Consider the following 22,558-nt stretch of genomic DNA (forward strand, 5'->3'; position numbering starts at 1 on the left):
CTTTCTAACTCCTTCCCTACAACAATAGATTCCAGAGGGGCCTAGACTTCAAAATTCTTAATTTCCTGCCACTTTGAAGACTTTTCTTTAAAAAAAAAAAGTTTTATTTTTCTCAGTTACAAGCAAGTAAAATAATTTTTGCATTTGTTTTTAAAACTTTGAGTTCCAGATTCTGTCCCTTCCTTCCTTCCCCTTTCCATTGAGAAAGCACATGTGAAGTCATGTTACAAAACATTCCCATAAAAAATCACATTGCAAAAGAAAACAGATCTCTCCCCTCCAAAAACAAACAAAAATTCAAGAAAAATAAAGTTTAAAAAAAAGATTCAATCTGTATTCAGCCACAAGCACTTCTTTCTCTGGGTATGGATAGCCTTTTTCATCAGGAGTCCTTCAGAGTAGTCTTGGATCATTGTATTGCTGAGAATAGCAAAGTCATTCACAGCTGATCATCCCACAATATTGCTATTACTTTGCACGCAGTACATTTCACTTTGCATGAGCTCATGGAGGACTTTCCAGGTTTTCCTGAGAGCATCCCACTCATCATTTCTTATAGAATTCATTTTTCACCAGTTTAAGTCCCTATTCAAGTGACTGCCTGGTGGGCACACAGTTGGACATGTCTAAAAGATGGTTGGTGACATGGAACTGGACATCAGGAAACATATGAGGTCATGATATATAGATCTGGGAGGTAATGAGGGAATCCACAGGATTTAAGGAGGTCAACAAATGATAGTTTTAAGAGAGAAAAGAAGAGGACCCAGGACGGAACAGTCATAGGGTTTTGGCACAAGGATGATAATCCCATGAAGGAAACCTAGGAAGAAGTGGCCAGAGAAGTAGAGGAGGATCAGGAGAGAAGTATTCTCCCCTACTGCTCAGTAACATACCTGACAAATGGTCACTTAATCTCTGCTTGAAGAGTGTAACCCAGCACCTCTCCAGGAAGTCCATTGCCTTTTTGAATAGCTCTAATAGCGCCACATCAAGCCAAAGTGTGCCTCTCTGTAAAAACCACTCCCCTCCTGATTCTTCCTGAATAAATCAAGTCCCTCTTCCCCATGACAACCCTTCAAGTGCTTGCTCACCACCATAATATCCCCCAGAGTCTTCTCTTCTCTAGGGTAAAGATCTCTAGTTTCTTCTACTGGTCTCCCCAAGACCACGGTCCTTCACTATTCTGTTTGTCTCCCTCTGATTCTCTCCAGGTCCTTCTTAAAAACTGTAGTCCCTAGTTGTTCAGGTCTGATGAGGGAAGACTTAGTGTGGTGGGACCATCGTCTCTCTGTTCCTGGAAGCTATGCCCTCCTTAACACAGCCCATGATCTTTGCATTGGCTTTTTTTAGCTTCTAGGTCACCCAGCTGCCTCCCAGGACAAAGATCTGCTCATGGTCCCACAGATAATAAGGAACAAAGTTGAAACCTAGGTCTTTGTACAACGTTGTCTCCAGCAGCATGATTAAGTAGAAAGAATGCTGAATTATGGGAATATCTGGGTTTTATTCCTCTCCCCGTCACCACCTAGGATCTCTCTGCCTCTCCATTTCCTCATCTATAAAATGATAGGGTTGGATTCAATTGATCTCTAAAGTCGTTTCCATCTGAAAAAACTCTATAATGAAGAAATAAATGAAACAAGTGTTTGCTAAATGCTCGCTATGTACCAAGGCCTGTGCTACGAGGATCAAATAGAAAAGTAAAGAAAGTTCATGCTTTCTAGGAGCTTGTAGCCAAACAGACAGAAAACACATGTAAGAGGTGCTGACTCCCAATCAGTGAGATGCCGTGGTTCTTTAGGACATCGCTACAAAGCAGATGGTAATGCATCTTCCCGGGGTCTTGTTTTTTACTGACACAATCACATATAATTCTGATCTTGAACCATTTGACAGGGATTCTGGTGGTGAGACAGGATCTCTGATTCTTGTGGCTGCTAAGGAGGCAGAGCTGAAGCAAGCCCAGAAACAGGTCTCACACCAAAGTTTTGCTTCCCAGGATGTTGTTGTTTGGACTGGCTGGAAGTAGGAATGCTGGTCCCAGAGTTCCTGGGGCCTGTGGGCTTACATGCTAGACAGTTCGTCCTGATAGTCACATGGAAGTGTGACATGATTGATACTAAGTCCTCTCTATCCATCCCCACCCCCAAATAATTCTGCTACCACTTATAGTAGAGATCTACTAATAGAGGCAATAAGATATGATGGAAGGAGCTTTGCTTACACTGCACAATTTGAGAGAGACACTCTGGGCAAGATATTTATCCCTTTTACCTTGGGTTTTCTCTCTATAGAAAAGTGAAGAATACTTAAGTTTCTGACTATTGAAGACAGATATCATGTTCCCCCTGAAGAAAAGACTCACAGGAGATATGAGAGTGAGCATGAAGTATCTGAAGAGCTCTTCTGTGGCAGAGGGAACCACCCTCCTTCTATATATGGCTCCAGGAGGCAATGGGAGGGAGGAAAGTCCAAAGAGACAAATTGAGGTCTGATGTCAGGAGAACTTAGCCTACCTTACCCTACCTATCAGAGCCATCCAAACGTGAAATGGGCTGTTCTGAGGAATGATGGATCTCCCTCACTGATGGTCTTCAAGCAGAACAGATAGCAACTCATCAGCAATATTTTAGTGGCCTTTCCTTTAAAGTCTAGGGTGAACTGAATGGCTGCTGAGATTCCTTCAAACTCCCCAAATTCTGTGATTTATAGAGCAGCCCAGACAGTTCTTAGATTCTTAAATTCTCTGGGAGACACAGAATTAGCAGGAATAGCAGGATTGGCAAGGATCTCAGAAGCAAACTCAGACCTGGACAAGAATGGCTTTCCACCCATTGACATGCCCAGCAAATGCTTATTGCTGTCAATTATTTAATCACGTCTTACTCTTCTTGGATCATCGCACACCAGGTCCTTCTATCCCCATCTGTCTCTTGAAGTCTGTTCAAGTTTTTACTTATTATATCCATATTATCTATCCCCCTCATTCTTTGTTACCCCCTTTTCCTTTTGTCTTTGGTCTTCCCCAATATCAGGATCTTTTCATATAAGTCTTCTCATCATGTGGCCAAAAACCTTCAGTTTCAGCTTCAGTATTTGACTTTCCAGTTCCCAAATTAATTTCTTTAAGTACTGGCTAATTTGATCTCCTGGCTGTCCAAGAAACCCTCAAAAGGCTTTTCCAGCACCATAATTTGAAAGCATCCATTCTTTGGCACTCACTTTCCTTACACTCTACCTCTTGCTACCAGAAAAGCCATAGCTTTGATTATAAGGACCTTTGTCCGCAAGGTGATGTCTGCTTTTTAATACGCTGTCCAGATTTGCCACAGCTGTCCTTCTAAGGAGTAAGAGTCTTAATTTTGTGGAGGTAGATGCCATCTGCAGTGATCTTTGAGCCCAACCAATGATCCTATCCAACTTTTGCTTCTAGATTAAGAGGAAGCCTGCTACCAATGGAAGCAGCCATTCCAATTTTGGATATCTCTTGATTGGTGAGGAAAATATTCCTTATATCAACGAGATACCCGCCTTTCTGCGATTTCTCCCGATTCTGAGGCAAAACATAAGAAGTCCATTTTTTTCTTCCCCATGCCAGCCTTTCAAACTCTTGATCAGGGTGATCACATCTCTCGTGAGTCTTCTCTTCATTCCAAGCTCCCTTAATTGACTCTCAGAGGGCATCATTTTAAGTGCTGCTAGCTGGCTCTCTGGATTCTTTGGGGGTGCTTTCCGAGATGCTTATCAATTTCATTTCTATACTGTGCCCCCAGCCACCCATCCAGAGACACACAGTCATCAAGTCTGGGAGGCTCTATTTTGGGATTTATGGAAACTAGTACTGGATATCCCATTATAAACCATATTGTTAAGAATTCTACTCCCTCTATATATGGCATCTGGAACTCCCCTTCTGCGGGAAAATTCACCCCAAATTCAGTCCTGCATATCTAGTCTGTAAAATAATTTGTAGCCGCTTAACAAATGTGGATTCTCTTGATTCCAGGTGGAGAATCTCTCTGCTATATCATTTCTTCTATGTTTTTTACATTTTATCTCATTTGATTTCCCCTTAAGCCTTGTGAAGATAATAGCCCAAGGAATGTTATCTCCCAAGGTAAAACTGAGACTCAGAGGTATCAAGAAAAAAGTCTTTCGTCTCCATTTCTAATGCTGTGTAATCTGTGGCGAGCAGGGATCTTTCACCAGGATAACATAGATCCTCAGGGGATCTGGAGACAAATTTCAGAAGGTCTAGGAACTTGGCTGGGAAAACAGATTTTGTTTTAGTCATGTCTAACTCTCTGTGACCTCATTTGGGGTTTTCTTGGCAAAGATCCTGGGGGAGTTTGCCCTTTCTTTCCAACTCATTTTATGGGGAAACTGAGGCAAATGGAATTAAACTCCAAGTCATACAGCTGGGCTGTATCTGAGGTCGGATTTGAACACGGGAAGATCAGTCTTCTTGATTTCAGGACAGAACTCTATACATTGTACCACCTTTCTGCCCTAAAAATAAATAAAATCATTTTCTTATTTTATACTGACTTCTAACTAGAATTGAACTTTTCCTTCGATTCTGAATGTAGGCAACAAGCCATTATTTTGAGAATGGGTTCATAGTTTCACCTGGTTGCCAAAGGGATCTATGACCACCAAAAGGTTAGGGGTCTTTCTCGTAGAAATAAACAGGTATCTTGATTCCCCAAGTTCTAGATTGAGCTCGCTGGGATTCTTAGGCTATTCAACTAAACGGTTGGGATTAGCCATAAGATGAGTTTGTTCTCCGAGGATGGAGCCATCCTGGGGGGAAGGGGGGGACTTACGGGGGGAAGGGAGATGGGGGTGGGAGTGGGTGTGGAATGTGTTCTCTCCCTTCCCGATCTCGAGTGGTACAATCTAGAACTTTCTGGTATCGGGTTAACTTTCTGTCGGGACACAGACCCAGTGCAAAGGCGTGAAGAGATGGGTACTAGGAGGGGAGTGTGTGTTGGGGGGAGGGCGGAGGCGGTGTGAACTAGATTCTAAAGAGAGAGCAGATACACGACGGCCCCTTCAGAAAGGAGGGCAGCTTCGGGATTAGGGGGGACCCCCGCCATCCTGGCTCTAGAGACAGAGAGAAGCCAGGGTCCGAGGCTGCGTAGCCTGTGCGAAGCCTTCCCGCAGGGGGCAGTGCTGCCCACTAGGATGGAGCCAGCGCGCCGGGGCCGGCCCCGGGCCAGGGCACTAGAGGAGAGTTCCTTAGGGCTGGGAAGGAAGTCCAGGGAGCTGGGGGTGCGAGGGACTCTGGGAGGCGGGGGTTTGGGAAACTCAGAGGAGAGGAGGAGCGAGCGGGGGACCAGGCTGGGGACTGACAGGAGCCGGGTGGGGGCCCGAGGGCTGGGGCCCGAGAGGGACTTGGGATCGAATCGGCGCGTGGTTTGCAGGCCGGGGCTGACCGGGAAGGGGTGTGAGCCCATGCCGCTGGGTCGGAGGGGAGGAGTTGGGGGCCCGAGAGCCGGTCCCTGAAAACGCCCCGTCCCAGCGTCCCCGCGGAGTCGGTGTCAGCTTGCAGCTGGGGCTCCTCCCCCCAGACCCGCTGCCCCTCCTCTGCCGTCCCCCCTCTTCCCTCCTTTCCTCCCTCCTGGCCCCTCCCCGGCCGGCCAGGAGCTGGGACACCCCGGTGGGGCTGCGGGCGGCGGCGGCGAGTTGGGGAACCCTCGGCTCGGCGCGACGCTGCCCGGGAGCCACGGCCCGGAGCCCGCTCCCCAGCCCCCCGGCCCAGCTCGGCTCCTCTCCCGGCCCCCCGCCCCTTCCCCCGCGGGCCGGCCCCACTTCCCGCCGGGCGCCACGCCCTGTCAAACTTTGTTGGGAGCTGAACTGTGCTGAGTGGAGCGGAGCGGAGAGGAGGGTAGCGCGGAGGAGCGCAGAGGAGAGCAGAGGAGCGCAGAGGGGGCGCCGAGCCCAGCGGGCGGGGGAGCGCAGCGGTGCTGGGCAGCCCAGCCGCGGGGGCGGCGGCGGCGGCGGGGGCCCGGGGCCAGGGCAGGCACACCGGGGCCCGGAGCAGAGCGGATCGGCGAGGCGCAGCGCAGCCCCGGCCACCCGGCCGGCCCCACCATGCCCCAGCTCGGCGGCGGCGGCGGCGGTAGCGGCAGCGGGGGCAGCGGCGGAGGAGCAGGAGCCGGAGCCGGAGGAGGCGGCGGCGGCGGCGGCGGTAGCGGCGGCGGGAGTGCAGGCGGCGGCGATGACCTCGGGGCCAACGACGAGCTCATCACCTTTCAGGACGAGGGCAGCGAGGAGCAAGAGCCGAGCAGCGACAGCGCCTCGGCCCAGCGGGACCTGGACGAGGTCAAGTCCTCGCTGGTCAATGAGTCGGAGAACCAGAGCAGTAGCTCGGACTCCGAGGTAGAGCAGGCCCGCTTTCCCGGGTCCCCGTTCCTCCCGCGGGTCCCCGTTCCTCCCCCGCGGGTCCCCAATTCCTCCCTCCCCTCCCTCCCCCCCAGCGTCCCTGGGTCTCCGATCCTCCTCCTCGAGTCCCCCATCAGCTTCCCTTGCCCGCTAACCCTGGATTCCTTGCCTGCCTTCCCCGGTCCCCTGCCTTCTTCCTCGCCCCTCCATCCCACCCCATCCTTCCCGAACCCCGGCACCCAATCCCGGCCCGCGCACTCTCTCACCCGGCGCCTGCCTTTGTGTCTCCTCCGCAGGCGGAGCGGCGCCCGCAGCCCCCCCGGGACCCTTTCCAGAAGCCGCGGGAATACTTCGCTGAAGGTATGTGGCCCCTTGTCCGGCCCCCCGACTCGCGGGCACCCCCGCCAGCTCCTTCCTGAACCCCCTCCCTCTCCACACCTTCTCCCTCCCCAGCCCTCTACCCAACTCGGCCCCTTGACCCTGGGCAGCGTACTCTTGGCTGCTCCGTTCCCTTCTCCTCTTAATTTGGCTGGCCCGGAGCAGCCCTTGGCCCCATCCCTAACTGTCGCCCCCGCTCCCTTCTCCCCCTGGGGAGGGCTTAGGGTGGGCACCCTTCCTCGGGAATCCTTGGTCTCTGCACCCTCGCAGCGCCGCGCCCCCGCTTCTTCCCTCCCCTTTCCCTCCAAGTTGGCCTTGCCTCACTCCGGCTCTCCCTTCTTGCCCCCCTCCAGTGAGGAGGCCCCAGGATGGAGCTTTCTTTAAGGGACCTCCTTACCCCGGCTACCCCTTCCTGATGATCCCAGATCTGAGCAGCCCCTACCTCCCCAACGGACCCTTGTCCCCCAGCGGCGCCCGCACGGTAAGCGGCTGCAGTGGGGCCCCTCGGTGGGGGAGAGGGGAGGGAATGTGTGCTGGGCTCGGGGCGGTGTGTGCTCGCTCGCCTTTCCTGCGGGGGAGGGGGGGGCCCGGAGGGTCGGAGGGGGTGGGGTGGGCCGGATCGCGCCCGGGGTCTCCGGTACGACTAGTTTGCGGAGTTGCTCAGCTCTGCCCTGGGCGAAGCCGGGGTTCCGGCTCTGGGCTCCGGCTTCTCCCTCCGTCCCCCGCCGCCTTGCCCGTGGCTCAGCAGGCTTAGGCTGCCGGAGCCGGTAGCTTCCGGAGAGCCACGTCTCCCTCGCCGAGGACCCCCTCCGTTTGGGGGCTGGCCGCACTTTGGGGTCCCGTGTCAGCGGAAGGTGGCTGGGGGCTGCCCGGCTTTCTGCTCCCTGGAAGTTTGTACAAAAGTGCGATTGAGAGCCAGGCAGGAGGGGAGGCTGGCGGGGGTTGGTCTGTCTCCTTCCTCTCCCCCGCCTTTCTGGGAAGCCCAACTTTCTGATGGGCAATTTCTGTTTGCGGGAGCCCAGCTGCGGTCGGAGCGGCCCTGCTGCACTCTGCGGTGTCGCTGCAGAAACGGGTTCGCTCACCCCCTCCCCCGCGCCCTCCCCACTTGCTGCGGGCCTGCAAGTTGGCTTTCCCTCATCTTCCGGTCAGCCAGCGCACACTTTGTATTTCTTCCTTGCGGAGGGTTATTAAACACACCCAGGCTCGGAAAGCAAACACTTGTGGGCTTCTGGAGGCTCCAAAACCCGAGCCCAAGTATCCCGGCGAAAACAATGGCCGCGGGACCCGGCGCCCCCCCTGGGTCCCCCCTGCGCGGGGCTGCCAGGAGAGGAACTTGGCGTTTCTGGGGGCCCCTTTTGTTTGCAGGCCTTTTCTCATTTAAAGTGAAGGGTCCGGACGCTTTCAAGCCCTTAATGGGCTTACATTGTCTGGCTCCTCATCATTGGCATTTAAAGAGGTGATTAAGCAAATTGCCCGAGCGGGGGCCTGGGTGCGAGCTGGGGAGGGGAGCGGGTGGCTCGGCCGGGCCTCCTCCGGGCCCGGGGCCCGAAGCCACCTCGCTGCAAACGGCTCAGACCCCAGGAGGATTATTCTTTGTGTTGTGGAGCTGCCCGAGATTCCTGGCTCGGCTCTAGCCAGCCCTCCTGGGGACCCCTCCCTGGCTGCTGGAGCTCCCCACCTTGGCCCTCCCAATCACTTTGTCAGCACCCCCCACTTTCACCTGGATCTTTAAGGTGGGGGGAAGGAGACCTAGATTTCTGGCTGGGGTACAGTCAGCCTTCCTAGGGACTCCTCCTTGGCTGTTGGAGCTTCCCACTTTAGTGGATCCCAGTCACTTTCTTAGCTTCCCCCCCATTTTCACCTGGATCTTTAAAGTGGGGGGAGGGAGACCTAGATTCCTGGCTGCTGGAGCTCCCCACCTTGGCCAGTCTCAGTCACTTTCTCAGCACCCCACCCCCACTTTCACCTGGATTTTTAAGGTGGGGGGAGGAAGATCTTGAGCTTTCTAGAAACTGAATTTTGCTCATTGAATTCAATTGAACAAGCCTTTAAAAAGCACCCACCCCGTGCCAGGCTCGGTGCTAGTGCTGAAGTGACTCTTTGCTGTCTATCTTTTCCAAGTTACACCTTTGTTGGTTGATTCTCATACCATGTGCAGAGCAAGGAAGCGCCTCCCTCCAGTTGTGTGACGTGTAAGTGAATAGGCGATGGAGAGAGTCGTGGGCTTCCAGTTAGCAAGACCCGAGTTCAGATGCTGCCCGGGTGCTCATTAGATGTGTCGTCCTGGCCAGATCCTTAACCTCTCTGTGCCACACTTTCCTCAACTGTAAAATGACTTTTAGTTTTAGTGCCCAGGTTGGGCACTGGGAGCAAATAGTAAAATACTTCCCATCTACCTTTGCAGTATGGCCTGATGGGCAAATAAATGACTGGTATCATTGGGCTGGCTCCAGATTCCCGCTTTGTCACTGGACAGAGCTCTGTACCTTCTGAAACAAAAGCCTGATACCATTCCTGGATGTTGCCTTTTCTTAAAAAGTAAACTACAATGCAAAGTTGGTAAGGGATGGAGTTAAGCACCAGCAATAGATCCCACTTATTTTTAGGGTTAGTTTGTTTAAGGAACTTAGAATCATAAATTTAGAGTAGAAAAGGATCTTGCTCTCTCACCCCCACCCCCATTTACCCAGGAGGAAACAAGCTTAGAGAGGTTGTGACTTGTCACAGGTAGTAATTAACGGAGCCAAAATTTAAACTCAAGTCCTCAGGCTCCCAGGAATGTCTCCTCTTGCACCTCACCAGGCCAGGGCAATCCATGAGAAACTTAACGTGGAAAGAACTTTCATCAGTTTGAAATTTGAGTTTTATGCTTAGAGTGGGGAAATCTTGGCCCACCGTTCTCATTTTTTTCCTATGAGATGATGGGAAGAGTATTGGAAAAAGAGTGGGAGAATCTGTGTTCAACTCCTGCCAAATTTCGTGATCCGAGAACACAACTGTCCTCTGCCTCAGTTTACTTTACTGTATAACAGGAGATTTAGACTCTGAGGGACCTTTCTTGCTAAATTTCTGGTACCATGATCCCATGATTTTAAACTGGGGCGAATCAACAGGAACTTAGCATCTTCCCCTCCCCCCCAATCAGCTCTCCTACCTTTATTCTTTTTGTCAATGGCACCTGAGACTTGGGAACTGTCCCTTTCTGTAACTTCACCATTTACACTGACTTCCCACCCTCCCATTCTGCTTCTAATCCTGTCTCCTTGCAATTACTGCTTTAAGTTTCAGGAAGTCTTTCTTTTTTGGGGGGGGAATCTTTCAATTTTCTCTTGGATCTACCCATTTCTTCATTCTTACTGCCACCAACTGAAGCCTGTGGCCTTTCAGCCACTCGGTTCTATGAAACCCTATTACTTACCATATTTGCCAGGGGCTGTACTAGCTGCAGGGGGTATGAAGTCGAAAACAAGCTCCTGGAGTTTTCCTTCTATGGGGACATTACTGGCAGTTAGGTAGTACTTGGAAGTTTGCAAATCTCTTCTAACCAATCTATGTAGTAGGTTCTATTGGATTCCCATTTTGTAGATGAGGAAACTGAAGCCAGAGAGTGAGGTGACTTGCTCATGGTCACATAGCTCCTTAGTAATGGGGAGGGGGGGGAAGGCTGGATTTTAACCCAACACTTCCTGATTCACCACAAACGCTTAGCGGTTTCTTCAGGTTGCTTCCCTTAATTTCTTTCCTAGAGAGCCTCTTTCCAGCCTCTGGATTAGTCCTTTGAAAACCTGTATTACTGCTATCTTATCATTCATCTGCTTAAAAAAACTTACAGTTGTAGCTGATATTTAAATAACACATGAGAGTTTCATTCTCGCAACAAACCTGTACAATACGTACGCACCCATTTTACTGCTGAGAAAATTTGGGCTGAGAGAGGTTTGATTTTGAAGCACAATTCCAATACAGATTTTTCTAACTCAGGCTGTCCCCTCGGCCACTTAGCTGCCTCTAAAAATGGTCCCTTGTTCATGCCTGGAGTCACCGGTCAGCAGTTGGGGTCTCCATATCTATATCTGAGTCTTTAACATGGCTGATCTCTGATTCCATCTGAAGGGATTTCTGGGCCATGTCCTTTCCCTGAGACTGGAATGGATTTCCATTGGGATTCCCCAGCAACAGGAACATTCTGTCAGGTTTGAATGAGGGCATAGATCACTGAGCACTTATTAAACACCTACTGTGTGTGGTGGGTGCTGATAGAAAAGTGACAGAAAAAAACAAGGTTCCCTGCCCTAGGGGAATTTAGCATGAAGGGAAATCAGGAAATTCTTGCACAAAATGGGATTGTAGCTGGTACTCAGAACCAGGGACGCCAGGAGGCAGAGTTGGGAAGAGAATTCCTGGTATGGGGGTAGCCTCCAGTCATGGAGGCTGGCCAGTGAAAACTCCCAGAGTCCAGAGATGAAATGCAGATTAAGAAGATTAATTTGGCCATTTAGAAGACCAAGGACTGGAATGGGGAGTGGAGGAAGAGGCCAACCATATAGCAATCCGTATAGGTATATAGACAGCAAGCTTTTATTAAATAATAACTGTGTTTGGCTCTAGGTTACTGTATACTTCAAGGCATACAAAGAAAAAGCAAAAAAAAAAAAGATTACTGCCTTCTAAGGAGTTTAGGATCTAATATAGATCATATATATATATATATATATCATATATAAATGATCTAATATAAAAAAGAAACATTTATTAAGCACCTACTATATGCCAGGCACCATGCTAAACTCTGGGGATACAAAAAGAGGCAGGAGATGGTCATCACCCTCAAGGAGCTTCCAGTCTGATAGGTGGACAACAAATCTATACAAAACAGACTATAAAAATAGGAAATAAAAAGTGGAATTTTAGTTGGGACTTAATGGAAGCTTGGGGATATCAGTTGTCTAAAGCCTGGAAAGGATTGTAGAGCTTATCTGGTGCAATCCTTTCATTTTACAGCTGAGAAACTGAGGCTCAGGTCAGGGAAGCAGTATTTCCCATAGTCCTTTGGCTGGTGTTAGGAAAAGAATTTTTCTGGATTTTCCTGATTCTAAGCTCTACCTTGTCCTTAGGTTTATAGTTGACGGATGTTTTCTTGCTTGATAAATGTTGTAGAAGGAATTTGGACATCATCTGGCCTAGTTCCTTCATTTAACATTAGGAGGAAACTGAGGTTCACAGGCATAGTCTGAGGTCTGAGGTCATCCAGCTTAATGTGGAGAAGTCAAGTCAACAAGGATTTATTAAGAACCCCCAATGTGCCAGTCACTGTGCTAAATGCTGGGGCTGCTAAGGAAGGCAGAAACAACTCCTCTCAAGAACCTCGCTATCTAATGGAGAAAGGATTTGCAAAGCACAAAGCAGGTGAATTCAGGATAAACTGGAGATGATGGACAGAGAGAAGGGGATCTGGACGAGGCAGGATGGTAGCTGGTGCTTGAAAGAACCAGGGAAGCCGGGGCATAGGCAGAGATGAGAGGAGAATGCAGGTAGGGCCTGGCCTCTGGTTGTGGAGGAGAGCCAGGGAAAACTCCCAGAGGCCAGAGATGAAAGGCAATTTAAGAGCAATTTGGCAGCTTAGCCGTTAGTGGAGTGGGCAGAGGAGGCAGAGAGGCCAGCCAGCAGGCCACAGCAGTAGTCCAGGGTCAGTGAGGAGGGCCTGTGCCATGGTGGGACGGTCAGAGGAAAGAAGGGGGCAGATACAGGTCTTCAAAAAAGGGAAAGTCGTTATTTACAGCTGGAATATGGAGAGGGGAGGTGGAGAGAGGGAGAGAGACAGACAGACAGAAGGAGGGAAACTGACACAGAGGGAGACAGGTATACATGAGAAAGATAGGGAGAGAAAGGGAGATGGAGAAAGAAAGGAAAGAGATGGAGAGAGAGGGAGACAAAGACAAGGAGAGAGACAGGGAAAGGCAGAGACATAGAGAAGGAGGGAAAGAGACAGATGGAGATAGGTAGAAAGTGACAAGGGGAGAGGCAGAGGGAGAGACAGAGACTAGGGAGAGAAAGAGATGGAGAGAGAAAAAACAGAGACAGGAAGAGAGAGAAACAGGGGCGGAGAGGGAGGATAAAGAGTTCAGAAGGATATCCAGTTTTCTTACTTGGATGACTGGAAGGATGGTGGTCCCCTGGACAGTAATGGAAAATTAGGGAAAAGGGAGAGTTTGGAAGTAAAGTTAATGTTTGGACATGTTATGCTGAAGGTGTCCGAGGAGCACTCATTTGCGATGTCCATTAGGTGATTGTAGATGCAAGACTGGCAATCAGGAAAGAGGTGAGGGCTCAAATAGTTCTGAATCTACATGGATATGCAAGTTGAAGATAGCCAGGAGAGCGGAGGACTCTGGACTTGTTTTCTAGTTCCTTTGTTTTCTCTTACATCCCTGTTAATTTTTTCTATTAATTAAATCCTCCTGTGGCATTCTTAGGGGACTTAAAAATGGCCAACATACCTGTGGAAAGCTAATGATTGGACTCCCTGGTGTATTTTAGGGGGATGAAATATGTCTTGAGCAATAAAAATCCTTTTTTTTGAAGAGGGGGAGATACATGGTAACTTGCCCAGGGTGACACAGTAAGTATGTATCAGAGGTTAAATTTGAAATTTGGTCCTCTGATTCCAGGGCTGATGCTCTATTCACTGTACCTCTGAGCTGACCTTAAAAATCCTTTAAAATTATTAATAGTTAATGACTTAATGTCAGAGTCAAAGTTAATTAAATGAGACTCAGAGTAGGGTTAGGTGAGATGGTGCTGATCTTAGATAAAGTCAGAAAGATTGAGTATGAATCTTTACTCAGTTATGTACAAGTTGTGTGACCTTGGGCAAATCATTTAATCTTTAGGGGTCTAAGATGTGTAAAATTGGAAGGATACTAGATTACTTTGTTGTTGTGGGAACCTGATGGTGTATAAAGTGCTTTGCTAGCCTTAAAGTCCTATGTAAACACAGGTTATTATATTGTAAACATCATGAGGGCAAGCTTTGTGTTTTATCTCCTTTTTGTTAGCCTAGTGCCTATCACATTGTCTTTGGTGCTTTTAAAATTTGTAGAATGTGAACTATTTGACTTCATGGTTTAATTAAATAGTCCAGAAATGGTTCGATTTTTTTCCTTCTTTTTAAATTTTCAATAGTATTTTATTTTCCCAAATACATGTAAAGATAGTTTTCAACATTCGTTTTTGTCGGACTGTATTTCGTATTTTTCTCTTTCCTTCCCTTACCGTTCCCTCTCCAAGAAAGCAATCTGATACAACAATTGTTTTAAACATATTTCCGTATTTGTCATGTTACTCAAGAAAAATCAGACCAAAAGGGGAAAAAAAACATGAGAAAGAAGCAAACAAAAAGGTGAATATACTATGCTTCAGATCAGCATTTAGTCTCCAGAGTTCTCTCTCTGGATGCGGATGGCATTTTCCATCCTAAGCCTATTGGAATTGCTGTGAATCAAATGGTTCAATTCTTAGTACAAATAATTTAAGGTTGAAACTATTGGTTTAAACATTACTATAGCTTTACAGCTTATCATTGTAGTCAGAGTTATTATTGATTATTACTTTGGAAAGGAAAGTTTCCTGAAAAACTCAGGGTTAATTGCAGCCTTGGATTAACCCACAGTAGCTACTGTGTTGGTATTACCTTAACTTCATCTTGTTAATTAGCTTAAAATGTCTCCTTAATATTACTGAGATTAAGAGAGGATAGTCTGCTGGTTTTGGAGTTGGCTTGAGACATTGATTTGAATTTACTCTCTTAAAACGGACTATGTGCCAATCAGCTCTCAGAATCTCAGTTTTCTCATCTAGAAAAGTGGATAAAATTCATGTCATGTTTCTCACAGGGTTTTGAAGATCAAATGAGGCTTTTCCTTGTCTCTGTTATTAGTGCTCCCCTAGTACTATATATTTTTCAGATGCTTCCTCCGTTTTTAGTACACTGTTACTAAATACCTCTATAAACTTTCCCAGACCTCAGTTTTCTCATGTAATATAAAGAGACTGGGCTTAATGGTCTCTGAGGTCCCTTCCAGCTCTAGATGCAGGATTCTAGAATCAGCCTCCCTTGTGGCAAGAGATCATTTTTATATTTCTACGTTGATGTCTAACAAAATACCAGGAACACGAGACCTGGAATTCACTCCCCGGCACAGAGTAGTTACCTAAGAAATCCTTGGTGATATGGACGGATACATGCAGTACTTTGTAAATGCCAGGATCTCTTCCCTAAACAAATCTAACCAGTTTTTCAAAGCCAAGTGCAGCTGTGATTTCTTGCCTTTCTTACCCATCATGCAAATGACAGGCGGGTGTTTTTATCTTCCTCTCACTAGTCTGTGCCTCACAGATAGTCCACGGCGTCGGTAGGATATTAGTGTTATTTATTTAAAAAAAAAATTTTTTTTGTTCTGAACTTACCAAATAAAATGAATGTTTCCAAGTACAATAGAAAACAAAAGAGCATTGTACATGAAACTGAGAAACTGTTATGTGTGGCCTACTTTGCCTTTTAGATAGATAATAAAAGCAGCTTGTAACTTTCAAAGCTCTCCTGCTTGTCTGTGAGAATATGGTATTAAAAAGATAAGCTAGATTAAAGAAGGTTCTGAAGGAAATGTGTGATCAAAGAAGAAGGCAGGTTGGTCACGGGCTGACAGCGATGGATAATTAGCAGACTGTGCTCCAGCTCTGCAGGTACCCCCGGGATGCCAAGAGAATCTGATGAAAGCCTCGGTGTAGTGGACGAGGATGGAAAGGGTTGGATGGGCGATGATCTGCACTGGTGGAGAGACTTGGCGAATCGTGGAGATCTTAGACAGATGGTTGTGTCGGTGCATCTGACTTCTGCTGGATTTCCCATTAGCGGATTTTTGTAGGATAGGCCCTATTTAAAAAATTCTGGGTCAGCACTTAAAACATCCTTCTGCCATTTGAGAGAAAGAAACCCAAGTGGAAATTCTTCCAAAGCTGCTGTTTATTGAGTATTTCTGTGGCCCAGGAGGCCCCACCTTTGAGGTCGTGTGTGCAGATGTGCTCTGGAGCCAAGGGAAGCCTTTTCTCTCAGCCTTGTATAAACAAACTACTTTGGGGAAAATTCTCTTACTCTGTTTTTTAAAAGGCTAAATATATCAGTGCTTCTCCTTTGTTCCAAATATAACCGGGTTTAATGTGGGACTTTTACAGGGAGAATCCCTGCCCAAATGCTGGAGAAGGTAGGGTTCTTGTACTTCTGCCATCTTGTAGGTAAAGGTGTGGTTAGTGCGACAGATTGCACTGGCACTTGAGTTTTGAGTCCCTTTTGCTGCTTTTGGGTTGGTGTGGAGCCGTGGTTTGAACCAGGGAGAGAGAGATGGAGATGATAATAGAACTTCATTCTGCAATGATTTAACTTCATTTAGCTGGATAATAAGCATGTGTTAAGCACCCACTAGATTCCAGGCACTGTACTAGGTCCTGGAGATACTAAAACCCAGAATGCGACCATTTTTTACCCTTCATGCCGAATACCTTGCTACTCGTGGAGAAAGGAACCACAATATTGTGAAGAGCAAATACAAATATATAGAAAGAAAACACTTGAGTAATTGGCCCGCAAAGGTGGGAGATCAGGGAACGTTTCCAGTGGCAATACCTGAGCTGAGCCTTGAATCGAGCCAAAAATCCCCAGAGGAAAATCATTCCAGACACAGGAACCAGCCGCCTTGTGAAGGAAGACACAGGCTGTATAGACAATCAGCCATTTTGACTGACTGTAACGTGAATGAGAGGGACTAATTGAAAAAAAAAAAGTTTAGAAATATAGGTTAGAGACAAATTTTGTAGGGCTTTGCTCTGGACACCTAGGAGACGACTTGATTAAATTTTTAAATGTTTTAATGAATGTAATGATAAATTTATTGGTAGTTAAATAACTGATCAATTAAGTGCCAGGCAGGGAAGTTTGTATCTTCCTCTAGAGGCGAGAGGGAGCCGCTGAAGCTTCTTGGGATGGGAGCAGAGAGTGACAAGGTTAGACCTGTGCTTTGGTTCTGTTTGGCGGCAGTGATAAGGATGATTTAGAGCTGGGAGAAACTGGAGACTGAAAGTGAAGGAGAGCCACTACTGAATTAATCCACTATGCTTGGGGAGAGAAGGACACAGATGTGGCAAAGTACCATACAGTGGGGATCCACAAGATTGGCAGTAGACTGGGTAAGCTGGATGGGTGGTTGGAAGGAAGGTGATGATACCCCCGACAAAAATGAGGAAGTTATAAAGATCTTTGGATAGAGCAAGTGTTCATCACCTCCCTTTTTGTTCTGGACTTCTTGGATAGGCGGAAACCCGTGGGCCTCTTCTCTGAATTATATTTTTAAATGTATAAAATAAAAATACATGGGATTACAAAGGAAAATAGTTATATTGAAATATGGTTATCAAAATGTTTTTATTTTTAATTTAACAAAATATTTTAAAAGGCAAGCCAATGAATTCTGGGTTAAAAACTCATAATTTAGGGAGAAGATAACTTCAATGAAAGAGAGTTCAAGAAAGTTGAAGGTAGCCTGAAAGGGAGAAATTAGAATCCCAAAATGAATTATATCATTGTTTCTAAAACTGAGGCTGGGTAGGCCTCAAAGGGTAGTTACAAAGAGCTGCAGAGCTGGACTACATCTTCTCCGATCCCTTCACTTCATAGATGAGGAAACTTGAGGCCTGTAGCTTGAAGGAAGTGAAATGGCTTGTCCACAAAGTCTTGAGTGGGAGAGTGGGGTCAGATCTCAGTGCTCTTTCCCCTGAGCCATGAAGGGTATTAATCCATATAATTAGTTTATTATTTATTTATTTATTTTTTTGGTTAAAGATGGTAAAAATATACGTTAAATCTACCATAGGCATATGTATTTATACAATTATCATGCTGCACAAGAAAAATCAAATCAAACAGGAAAAAAATGAGAAAAAATAAAATGTGAGGGGCAGCTAGGTGGTACAGTGGATAGAGCAGTAGCCCTGAAGTCAGGAGGACTTGAGTTCAAATCTGGTCTCAGACACTTAACACTTCCTAGCTATGTGACTCTGGCAAGTCACTTAACCCCAATTCCCTCAGCAAAAAAAATAATAATAATGACAAAAATAAATAAATAAATAAAATGCAAGCAAACAATAACAAAAAGAGTGAAAATGCTATGTTGTGATCCACACTCAGTCCCCACAGTTCTCTCTCTGGGTGTAGATGGCTTTTCATCACAAGATCATTGGAACTGGCCTGAATCACCTTGCTGGTTGAAAAGTCGTGTCCATCAGAATTGATCGTTGTATAATCTTATTGTTGTCGTGTACAATGATCTCCTCCTTCTGCTCATTCGTATGATTAATTTATTAGAAAAAATGTGCACTCCAAACCATAACTTAATTTGAAAAAATAGCTACCGTGAGACTATTGATAATGGGGTCTTTAGATTAATTAATTAAATGGGATCAGGGTAGAAAATTGGAAGATCTCAAGGGAGAATATGGTATTTATCTGTAGTCAAAGAAACTGGAAGGGTGCTGGAGGGAGAGAATGAAGAATGAGATAAGGTAGAAGGAACTGAGATTGTGGAGGGCCTTGGAGGCCAAACTGAGGAGTCTGTTTAATTTTGGAAGATTGTGAAAAGCTGCTGAAGGTATAAGGAAATGCCACCAATGGAAAAAAGCAGGTGGAGAGCTGAGTTCGGATTTGGAATTGATGTGTCAGTGATAGCAAAGGGTCAAAAAGGGAGGGATTCTGGGATATCATTGAGGTGGCCAGCCACAGGATCCCAACCTGGCAGGATGTTGGTAAAGCCAAAAAAGAGTCAGAAGGATGGGCAAGGAGGTGTCAGAGGTCATGTTTAAGGGGGAAAGCAGGGAGCTCGGGAGAGGTAAACAAGAAGGAAGGTACGAATGGGGCTGTGAACCAAGGTGGGAGCTCTGAATTTGAGATTTGGGGAGGGCTGTGTGCCAGGCACTAAAGAATAAAGTGGCCTTGTCAAATGGGCAGCTGAATGGGAACAGAAACAATTACAAAGGGCAGGTAGTTGAGATTAAGGAGTATTAGCGGGGTAATCAACGTTGCCATGCCTGATAGCAAAGCATGAGGTGCAGCAACAGAATGCTTCTAGCTTAGTGTCCAGTTCAGAGCTACTAGGGCTTAGCAGGTACTAAGTGCTTACAAAGTGCTTTATTCATTCATTCATTCATTCATTCACTTTTCAGTTTTAAGAAACTGAAAGGATCTCACAGGTCATCTATTGACAGGCCTTTCATTTTACAGATGGGGAAACTGGGGCTCAGAGTCAATTACTTCCCATTCAGTACATGTTATATAGAAGCAGAATTTGAGACCTCATCCAGACCCCAATTCCAATTTCAGCAATCTCCCATTGTTTTTAATCATGAAGGAAAGAGGGAATGTGTCTTGAAGGATAGTGGGGGGGTATAGTGATGAAGATGTTGATGATAAAGGATTTTAACATAGGGCAGGATGAATTTGGGAAGAGAAGGATGGGATCAGAGAAATCCAGGAACATGTTGATCCAACTGGAGTGACTTTGGAGTTTACTTGTGACAGTTATACTGGGTGTCTCTGAGGTCCTTCCAACTCCAGGGCTGGGAGCCTGCAATTGTGCCTCTTCTCTAGGGGGAGTGGGAGAAGCTGTAGTGGAGGAGGATGTCTGGCTGGAGCCTAGGGAGGAAGTTTGGGGAAGCCATTGGAGAAAGAAGCATCCCCTGGGATACAAGTTTGCTCACAGTAGGTCTGTGAGTAGGTCTCAAGTATTGTATGCTAGGCAGGTGAAGAACTTGGGGATACAAAGAGAGATGAAAATTCTGACCCTTCCTTCAAGGAGTTCCCATTCTCACTGGGAGCCAGTATGTAAATAAACAGCTCCTTAGGAGAGATGAACACACAATTTAAGTAGAAGGCAATTACTACCCAGGAGCTGCAGAGTCCTTGGACTGGAAAGGACAGAACAAAATTGGCCAAGAGAAAGGCATTGATACCTAAGATAAGCAGGGAGAGATTGTGAGATTTCCCACCTTGGCCTGCCCTCTGTGACTTCTAGTAGTCACCAGATGAACTTCAACCTGGGATCCTGAAATTTGCTGTGGCAGTCGTTGATGAGTGACTATCAGTGAATGATCAAGGAGAAGGAAGGGGGAAGGGAAGAGAACAAGCATTTATAAAGCACCGACTGTATGTTAGAGACTATGCTGAGAACTTTTTAAATATCTTACTGATCCTCACAGTGATCTTGTGAAGTAGGTGCTTTTGTTATCCCCGATTTTAGAAATTGAGGTAGACAGAGGTTAGGTGACTTACTCCATAACACGGATAAAAAGGCCAGAACTGCAGCCCCAGTGCCCTAATCATTGTACTGCCTTACTGAAGTCCTAAGGGCCTACAGAAGGAAAATCTCATTTTTCAGAAAGGGAAGAAGAGCCTGAATATGAAAGAGCAGTGAATGAGCTTTATTTGCTTTCTTGGCCAGTTATTAAAAGGAAGGTTGATGAATATTTAGAAAGAGAAGGAATGGTGTTGTTTATGAGAAAACCAAGATGGCTTCTTCACGGCAGATCACCTTTCTTTTCTATTTTGGAAGAATCAGTGTTCCTGGATAGATGAATGCCGAAGATAGAGCTTACTTAGCAAAGTATTCGACAAAATCTGCCATATTGATGGGTGTAAAGAAGATGGTTTGGTGATGAATGAGGATATATACAGTCTAGGGAACTTGGAAACTGAGGGCTGACTGGCTGTTTTTTTCATGATGAGACTCATTTTGACATCTTTCTTTTCCACTTAGAGGGCAGCTAGGAGGCACAGTCAATAGAGCTCTGCAGTCAGGAAGACCCGAGTTCAAATGCAGCCCCAGAAACTTACTAGCTGTGTGATCCTGGCCAAGTCACTTAATCCTTATTTTCCGGAGCTGTAAAATGAACTGGAGAAGGAAATGGCAAAACACTCTAGTTTCTGGGCCAAGAAACTCAGAAATGGGGACACAGAGAGCTTGACATGACTGAACCATCACATGAATGGGATTTCTATTTAGTGTCTCTTAGTATTCTCAATTGTGTTTGCTCAGTAAAGTTTTTTTTTTGTTGGGGTCTAGTCTACCTGCACATTCTGGCTTTATCTTTCTAGGGGCCATTTCTATGTACTTATATAGCCACTCAGGCATGAAGGTGTTAGGGGACTAAATGCCATGGTCCTATTGCAACTGGTGATGTGAAGAGATCTTGACAGAAACAATGGCAAATCTGTTCCAGTTTGGTTCTATTTGTTGTCCTCCCACTTTGACCTATATAAATGTTCTTTGGATGAATAGTGAATAGTCTTAGGTGGGTACCATGCCAGGCCTTCTCCATTGTTGTAAACTGTTTTGTGAGGTGTTTCTTCTCATTTTTGCTTTGTTTAAAAGAAAAAAAAAGAGATGTGGAGAAAATGTTGGCTATACCAATTTAAATTCCCACTTACAATTTGGGATTTTTCTGGTACCTTCCTACTGTTTGCTCAGATTAGTCTCTCTCTCTCTCTCTCTCTCTCTCTCTCTTCTCTCTCTCTCTCTGTCTCTCTCTCTCTTTCTCTCTCTCTGTGTATCTGTCTTGTCTCTCCTTTTTTTGTTTCCCTCTGTCTTTTCTCTCTTTCCCAACTCCCTCCCTTAGTATCCAGATACTCAATTTTGAATATGAACTACTTGGGGGCAGGAGCAATATGATTTTTTTCCCAGTTGTGTCTGACTTTGTCACTTCGTTTGGGGTTTTCTTGGCAGAGATACTGGACATTTCCTTCCCTGGCTCATTTTATAGATGAGGAAACTGAGGCAAACAAAATTAGGTGATTTGTCCAGGGTCACAGAGCTAGTAAGTATCTGAGGCCAGATTTGCACTTAGAAGTTTTCCTGACTCAGGACCCAGCACCCTTTCCACTGTACCCTCTAGCTTTCTTTTAACTCCTGGTCTGGCATCTAGTAAGTGCTCATAAATACTTCTTGAGGCTATTGGAGTGCTTGGAGGATAAGGCAGGAAGGAGAATTTACCTTTTGTTCCAAAATTTGGGAAGGGGAGAAGCCTTGATCTAAGAAGCTACCTTCTCTTATGCAGATGTATTTACATAAAGAAATTCCCCTGTCTTATTTGAATAAATAACCCCATTGGGAAGTATCTGGTCTCTTCATATCCTACGGGCTTGGAGGTCAGGAAATCCAACCCCTTCATTTTCTGGATGAAGAAATTCTAGCCCAGAGTAAGAAAGCCATTTTCTTAGTTGTTGAGGAAGAATTTAAAGCATCATCAGAATTGACTTTTGAACCTTAGTTCTTTTGACCCCAAACTTACTGTTCTTTCCGTCATGCTAGTGGCTTCCTGGCAGCCTCAATTGGAACTGGGGCGTGTTGGAGTCGTGTGAGTGGGAGTGAGGTACAGCTGAAATGGGCCTAGTTAGGGATATTATGGGTTAAGCCAGACTTTGTGTGGGCAGGCCTGGAAACCTCACTGCCATTTATAGCATTGTTTCTGTGGGAAAATACCTCAGCGCTCCAACTAATTGATTTACAAATAGTCCTTTGGAACACAGCCCTTTCATAAATTGTAGGCCTCCTCTATTTCTTCCTCATAATTTGAGTGGTAGAGAACATGCCTCATTACTTTACCTTTAACATATTGGTCCCTGCTCTTGGACCCTGAGGGAGTCGTTTAACTCAGCAAGCATCTGTGTTCTCGTCTGTAAACTGATGCTGCT

The 22,558-nt window shown here is 46.3% G+C and overlaps 1 protein-coding gene across 1 annotated transcript in view; it reads left to right on the forward strand.

Moving 5' to 3' along the window:
• The first annotated feature begins 6,084 nt into the window (after nt 1-6,084).
• The window catches only part of TCF7L1 (transcription factor 7 like 1), a 213,786-nt gene continuing 197,312 nt past the window's right edge, over nt 6,085-22,558 (forward strand). Inside the window, exons 1-3 of the mRNA XM_051974348.1 lie at nt 6,085-6,387; nt 6,687-6,750; nt 7,122-7,249. Of these exons, the coding sequence (XP_051830308.1) occupies nt 6,100-6,387; nt 6,687-6,750; nt 7,122-7,249 (480 nt within the window). The 5' untranslated portion in view covers nt 6,085-6,099. The remainder of the gene's footprint in view (nt 6,388-6,686; nt 6,751-7,121; nt 7,250-22,558) is intronic.

The sequence above is a fragment of the Antechinus flavipes genome, chromosome 2 (assembly GCF_016432865.1).
Source record: "Antechinus flavipes isolate AdamAnt ecotype Samford, QLD, Australia chromosome 2, AdamAnt_v2, whole genome shotgun sequence".
Lineage (NCBI taxonomy): Eukaryota > Metazoa > Chordata > Mammalia > Dasyuromorphia > Dasyuridae > Antechinus > Antechinus flavipes.